This window comes from Planococcus citri, chromosome 3, assembly GCF_950023065.1.
Source record: "Planococcus citri chromosome 3, ihPlaCitr1.1, whole genome shotgun sequence".
Classification (NCBI taxonomy): Eukaryota; Metazoa; Arthropoda; class Insecta; order Hemiptera; family Pseudococcidae; genus Planococcus; species Planococcus citri.
The window spans coordinates 11793215-11800856 of record NC_088679.1 but is presented as its reverse complement, the minus strand read 5'-3'; the positions used below and the strand labels follow the sequence as shown (position 1 = coordinate 11800856).

General features: G+C 33.0%; 1 protein-coding gene across 1 annotated transcript; it reads left to right on the top strand.

Annotated features, from left to right (window-relative positions):
- Positions 1-1564: 1564 nt before the first annotated feature.
- Positions 1565-4169, top strand: LOC135840747 (inositol-pentakisphosphate 2-kinase-like). Its single transcript, XM_065357412.1, has 10 exons — positions 1565-1717; positions 1782-1930; positions 2006-2216; positions 2339-2685; positions 2756-2814; positions 2896-2968; positions 3063-3160; positions 3234-3515; positions 3596-3769; positions 3846-4169. The coding sequence occupies exons 1-10, from the start codon at positions 1702-1704 to the stop codon at positions 4024-4026; spliced, it is 1590 nt and encodes a 529-aa protein (XP_065213484.1). The 5' UTR covers positions 1565-1701; the 3' UTR covers positions 4027-4169.
- The last annotated feature ends 3473 nt before the right edge of the window (positions 4170-7642 follow it).

Sequence of the window (7642 nt, the reverse complement as noted above, 5' to 3'; positions counted from 1 at the left end):
TTAAATCAAATGATGTAAAAATTTCAAAATTTTCCCAATTTTGTCAAATTTAGAAATTTAAAAACTTGATGAAAATTTCAACATTTGCTAATAACTTTTAAGATTTAAACTGCCTAATGAAGCTAATCTAGATTGCAGTTTTTGCTTTTTTGAAAATGAAATCGAATTTATAGATACCTGACATCCAACTCTTTTCTGAAAAAGTATACCTACCTATTCGAAATTCCAATTACTCGTATGTTAACGTTTTAAAAATATATTTTTTATGCGATTAAGTAAGTAAGTATTTTTTTTTTATTTCGATTTGAAAGTGAAATCGGATATGAAAATTTTACATCTCGTTGAATCTACTTTCATTTAATCAGGTACATAGTTACATATTTCCGAACTTTTACCATATTTCTCAAAGATGTTCACATTATTGAGTAGGTATTCAGTGAAATCAATGTTTTGAAAAAATACGATAAAAATGATAAAATGTTATTCTGATGGTATGGATGAGTCAAATTTTTCAGAAACTTTGCTCCTTCGCTTCGTATATGCAAGACAGATATCATCTTTCTCGGTTTCTCCCTCCCAAAGGCAGTGCAGCAATTGACAAATTGAGTGAGGGGTTAAGGGTCGTATTTATTAGACGTTACTTTTGACTATAAGTGCTGAATTCTGATTCAATTTTTCTCATAAACAAATGAAAATTCCATATTTTTGAAATAATAAATTGATACCTACTTCGGAGTCTAATTTCTCAATTTAATTATAAGTACAAAAAAAAATTTCAAAAATCCAATCACGCCTGGAACAATTGCTTCAAAATTCATCACTTATATGAGGGAGGTACGTCAACTGTTGGTCGCCAATCTGTTTGGTCGGTTGCCTGTACTTAGACGTTCGCGTCGTATTTTTGGTTGGTCTTACATGAGCCTTGTCCAGAAATTGAAGGGGCAACGATGTACCTACAAATTTTGGAAAAACCACTTTTTTGACTTTGACCGTGGTTTCTGGTACAGATTTTCAAGACCAACAAAAAAGATTCTCTCACAAAATTGCCTATCTCTGAAATTATTGAAGGCTCTACAGGCAAATCAATAATTTTCAACGATGTTCCATTTCCATTTATTCAAAAGTCAAAACTATACTGCTCCAGCTCTTTCAATTATCAAGTTGGACAATATCACGAAATAATATTTTTTGCTCGTCCTGATGTCCTGAAAAGTTACCCAAGAATTTACCTTCAAAATTGACGAAAATTCAACTTATGAAAATTTTGAGAAACTTACAACTTACAACAAAAAATGTATTCTATTCGCATATGGTTGCATGTAGCATCTTCAGTTTTGGAGATAAACAATTTTGTCAGAGAACCATTTTTGTTCGTCTCAAAAAATCCAACGTTCAAGAATTGAATTTTCGAAAATTCATACACTCCTGCCCCTTCAATTTCCAGATTAGACTCGAGTCATGAGCAACTGACTGTTCGCCTCAAATATCGGCACACTGGTACTTTGCGGTACTGCCATTTATTAGGTAACACTGATTTCTTATCAACATTCGATCCCGCTTATTTTTTATCAATAAATAATTTTGAGAATGATTTCGATCGAGAACTTGCACTTTTAGCTCGACTTCTCTTCTAAATATGAAAAATATATTCGCGAATTAAATACATGAAGAATTATTGAAAAATCATCAGTTCAATTTAGAATGTCAACGCATGAAGGTAAATTTTCTACAGTGCTCAGTTTTATGAACATAATGTTGATGAAACCCATTTTTTTTTACAGATGAAACTTCTACGTCGTCGAATACTAATTTATTTCAAATGTTGAAATTCGAAGAACTGAAAATCGATCTAGATGATCGTGTTTTAAATCATTTACACAGCGAATACCGTGGAGAAGGGAATGAAAATTTAGTTTTGTCTTTACCAGAGGTAACTAATAGAGTAGATAGTAATCGTTGTATATTTTGTGCATGAAATGATGAAATGTATCATATTAATTTTCAGATCAGATTCGTTCTCCGGTTACGTAAAAGTCACACAAATGATGTCATTAATTCATCATGGGAGAAAGAAAAACTGAAGATATCTCTACTATACTACAATATTGTGTTACTGCCTTTCCTCTCTGATAGATATTTAACGCTTCCAATAATAGCTGAAATTTCTGAAACTTATGTCAAATACTTGGACGAAAAGTTATTCCACGAACGACCTGGTAAGTACAATAACTGTGCACAATAAATTATTCTAACTCGATAAATGTGATATTGAATGTTTTACTAAAGTAAGGTATTATCATTTATCAATGTTAATTTTCGAATGTTTGATTGATTGTAGGCCATCGAAGGGATAAGAAAATTGGTTTCAATGGTATAGAAATTCATCCAGATTATACGTTCCTATCCCAATACAGTCATTATCAACGTCTTGAAACCCCTCCTTCGTTGGGTCAAGCATTAGAATCAGATTCGCTGAAGAAATTATTTTCTCACGATTATTTAGATTTTAGGAATTACGTATACTCGCTTCTGACTATTCCAGCTTTCGTTAGCGATTGTAATCGTACGAGGGAACATCTGAATAGAACTACTTTTAGCGTGGAAATAAAACCAAAACAAGCCTGGACCGCAGAACCGTATCGAAGATTTGATGTTTGTGCGTTTTGTATGCATCAGTATTTCAAAGTATGTTCGAGTACTAACAGTTTGCTATGTTGATGATTTCTCCGTTCTAAAATAATGTTTCATGTTTTAGCTACACGAACATAAAATCGAAAGTAAAAGCAGATATTGCCCTTTGGATTTATTTTCTGGGTATGTTGATGAGCCATGAAATGTTAGATTTGTGTGAGCTTGGTCATGCATAAATTCAATAATGATTTAATCTGCTCACAGGATCGAAGAAAGAATGGAAAATGCTTTGAAGGGGCTTCTGTTAACACCTCAGAATAATTTGAAGATTTTCAAAGTAAATAAGTATTTCAAAACATTTCCAAGTTTACTAAAATAGGTAGATAATGGTAATTTTTACGGATGTAAATGGGAAAATCTTTCGATTGTAGAATGGAGAAATGGTGTTCGGAGAAAGCAAAGCAGATAATATTGAACAAATTTTAGCCGAGTGGTTTTCGAAATCGCGTAGTGATGGAGACATGAACTGGTACATATTTTGAGCCCTTCAACTTCACTATTTTCGAAACTTGACGTTATTATAATACTCGTTCATTTTCCAGGTGCCGAAATCATTTTAGTAAATTATTGACTACCATACTGAAGACTGATTTTATCCCTGATCAGAAATTAGCATCGTTTGAAACTGAACTGTACGTTGGTTCTAATAAACATCAAATATGCTCCAACGAGGAAATTGAACAAATTAAGAAAGCCTTTCATGACTCGAATTTGAAATGTGATCATAACTCAACCGATCTGCCACAGAACTGTATTCTTAATCGTGTTAAGGAATTACAGAAACTAGACAAAGTTGGCTTAGAAGCAGTTTATGATTTTTACGAGTAAGAAGACGATTTTTCACGATGAACTTCACATCTCGATAATATATTGTAATGTATCATTATTTCTAACAATTTGACAGAACTCATACGAAAAAAACCTGTTCCGAATTTTCTCACATTAACGATGTGATATCCAAAACCAAACCTCAATCCAGTGATGCGACAATGCCAATTTTGAACGTAGTGGAAGCGTACACTTTATCAACAGCTGCCAAAGACCTCTCTATCATGATTGCTGTTCAGAATTTAGCAGAGTAAGTACGATTCTTGATTTCATTTTTCAACCGAATTCAATTTCTCTCATTACTTGATTGATTCATTTTTCAATAGAAATTCCGGATCTTCGTCGGGATTTGTGGTTGACATTGATGGATTCAAATATGATGTCAACATTTCACTTGTAGATGTTGGTCCGAAGCCGATATCATGTGTGAGTAAACACTGGAAACGTGATAAAAAAATGTTAGCTTCTTGTTTAAATTATTTTTATCCTAATTTAAACGTAGAGTAGAATCGAGTGTTCGCGAAATGATCTCTTGAATTAGGTACCTAGAATCTCTATTAATGTTCTGTATTGTATTTTTGTTGTTCCTTCAAGTTGCCCTATTGTTTAGGAATACGCTTTTATAATAAACCCACGTGATTTTAATTATTTTCATTTTTTTTTATCATAGTATTTTTTCTTCGTTATTTTTATTTTGAAAAAAAATGAAAAATTATCAATTAAGTATGTATGTGTGTTACATTGTTGCCAAATTCAATCTACATATGAGAAATTCATACAGTTGTTTCAAAACCAACCAATCATAATCAGGTATTTATTTTATTTACTTACACTTTTCTCGATCATACATTTTTTCACCAATCAAAATTTTTAATAAATGATGAGACAAGACAAGTGCACCGCCAATAATTCAAATTTTGATGCACCAAGATCTTATTGGCGTGAAATGGCGCGCCGGCGCTAAAAAATCAGTCAGAATTTAAAACGAAACTTAGTGATCCTCCACAAACTAAAATTTTTTCAGTCAAATGCTGAGAAGAGTGAAAAAAAAATTCAACAATACAAAATTTCATCTACTTACACGGTACCCTTAAAAAATTAAAAACTGAGTAAAACCGATTTTGAAGCTTTTAACCACAAATAATTCTCTTCTAGACGTTAAACGATACGATTGGTTTTCACATCATTTTTCAAAATTACAATAAGCTTGAGAATGAGATGAGTACCAAATTATTTTAAATTTTTGAGGGCGCTCTGGGTTGGAAAACGAGATGCAATATCCAAAAATTTTGAAAAATACCGTATTTTATTGTATTTTATGAAATTAAACTGAGCCTTGTGGTAAAAATGGTCTTCCAATTTCGAATTCGAAAATGAATTATGCGCCCATAAAAACTCGAATTTTGATAACTCATGGTGCGTTTTTCAAAATTTTCAATTTGACCCCCCCCCCCACCAGGGATGAGGCCCCGAACGATTTTTTTTCGGGTTCCGGGGCTTGGGCTTTCAATCAAAAATTCATTAGGTCTTGGGCTTGGATTGGGGCCCAGGAAACTTCGGGTTTGGGTTTCAGGGCTCAGTGTCCAGGGCTTTCCGGGGCTTGAAATTGCAAGTTTAGTGAAGAATAAAGTAAAATCTTATTTGATTTTCTGTTGAAAAAAAAAAATAATGAAAAAAATAAAACATTTTAAGGGCAGATTCCGATTGCTTTTTTCAAAATTATTTGAATGCATAAAACTGTTTTTTTTTTTTATCAGAATTTAATTTTTTTGGAATTTTTAATTAGGTTTTGTCCAAATTTTTCATATTTTCAAGTATCATTCGTCAAATAACGATGAACTACTTACTTACAGAATATAAATACTGTACCAAAAACCCCTTGAAATATTTAACTTTTTGCATGAAGTTCTGAATTTTTTTTGAAAATCATTTTTTTTTACTATTTATCTAGGTATTTATGTATTTTATTTGAGATGCACCGAACGGTAATTAAATTACAATAGAAATTTACAAAATTCACACAAGCCCCGAAAAGCCTCGAAACGCCCTGATCACAGTTTGTGTTTCGGGGCTCACGTTCTGGGCTTGGGAATATGAATAATGTACCAAAAACCCCTAGAGAATTGAAATACTTATTAAACTTCATGCTGAAGTTGTAATTTTTTTTTTAATCATCATTTTTGACTTTTGAGATGCACAGAACGGTAATTACAATAGAAATTTACAAGGCCCGAAAAGCCCTGATCACAAGTTTGGGTTTCGGGGCTCACGTTCTGGGCTTGGTTTTTAGAGGAAAAGGTTGCGGGCTTTGGGCCAGGGCTTTGTAGGTTACAGTTTTTAAGGTTTTGGGGCTTGGACATTCGGGCTTCAAGGAAATAATCAGGTCTTTTTCGGGTTTCGGGTCCTGGTCCTGTGGGCGGGGCCTCATCCCTCCCCCCACCATTTGAAACCTACTTTGGAGTGTTCAGCTATGGCGTCAACCGGTCCTCAAAAATGAATTCTACGACTTTGAAAACTCAGCTTTTAGTAGAGATGATAAATTTCCAGAACTTTAGGTACCTATAACTATATTCTGGAAAGTTATGGAGACTTACGGAAATTTTCCATCAAGTTACCCCAATTTATATTTTTTTAAATGAGGTAGTCCATCCATATACGTACCTATTTTGAAAAAATGTCAGTTTGAAAACGTCACTTATCAACTTACAATACAACTAATAAATTTACAAATATTTACAAACTTTTAAAATTTTGAAATTTTCATAAAAATTCATGGATTTGAAAGTTACCAGAAATGTTTTCTACAAATTTTCATTAACTTTCTACGAAAAATTTCCTATCATCTAGCTTTTAGAACTCATATTGTACACATATTATTTGATGATTTTAAATTTTCCATCTTCCCATTTTGGTTCATTTTGTGATGGGGGGGGGGGGTGTCCTAAAAATGAAATATACACCATCAAGAATCTTCAAACCCAAAGTTTGAACAGTTTCACTTTTTTATGAACACAACTCTTGAGCTTCTTCGGCTAAATAATTATTTCATCTGGACTAAATGAATGAATAATTGTAGAGGATCATAGAATGTACATATACCTAGTACCTACACCTTGTTCACACCGTCGGGATTTCAAAAATTTCAGTTCCACTAGAAAGCGAAAAAAAATTCTTTTATAATGATGGGAAAAAATTATGGGAAAGTGGCTCAATTCATCACTGGCAACCCTTTGAAAAATTCATTTTTTCAAGCAGGATCACGTATGTGGATCTTGGAAAATATCATACTTACCAATGGAAATAGGTTAAAATTTGTTTTTTGTGGTATAAAAAAATTACGGGGTCCTCGAGATGAATTTCGAAGACACATTGAACTTCTGCAATTCTCCACTAGTAGGCACTTACATAGAGATTTTTCACCACTTTGTTTAAAAATTATAACAATTAGTTCCTGCGACAATAGAAAATTTGCGAATTTTCAATAATAAGGCTAAATCAAATTTACTAGAATTCATCGGCACCCCCTCTCCCCCGGAAATAATGTTCTGAAGTGAAATAAATACCTAGCATGAGCTGTGACTATAGCCGCAGTAAAAGGTGTAATATCTACCCTTTTTTCTCTTGGGATGGAGGACTGGACCGATAAGGTAGACTCTGTGCAGCCGCTCTCCTTAGATTGCGACGGACTTTCAAGTTTCAGTTTCATGAATTCTAAAAGTATTTAAAAAAAAAAAAAAAAAAAAACTTACGAAAAAATACACTTTTTACCCATTTGATGAACGAGTTTTCATCATGAAAAGATTTGAGATAGTTGAAAGTGGAAATTTTCCTATTCTCATTCAAACTGATGAACCATAAAAATCTTCAGTTCGTTTTCTGTCATTTCTGATTTCACTGCTACGAAACAGAATTACAAGTGTGTTTTGATTACGAAAGTTCACTTTTTTCGAAAATGACGTAAAGAAGTACGAGACCTGAAGTTACCAAGCATCAGAAGTACACACTTCATTCCTCCCTTCACCTCTTCCTACGTAATCTTAATTCCAAAAATCGTCGATGATTTAATTTCAATCTCAATTTCCACTTTCGAGTGCACCTTCAAGTAGGTAACTAAAACACGAGG

Excerpts from the sequence above, each read along its gene's own strand:
- LOC135840747 (XM_065357412.1), top strand. Across the intron at positions 2,217-2,338 it reads GTTATTCCACGAACGACCTG|GCCATCGAAGGGATAAGAAA; the intron begins GTAAGTACAATA and ends GATTGATTGTAG. Across the intron at positions 3,161-3,233 it reads AGTGATGGAGACATGAACTG|GTGCCGAAATCATTTTAGTA; the intron begins GTACATATTTTG and ends TTCATTTTCCAG.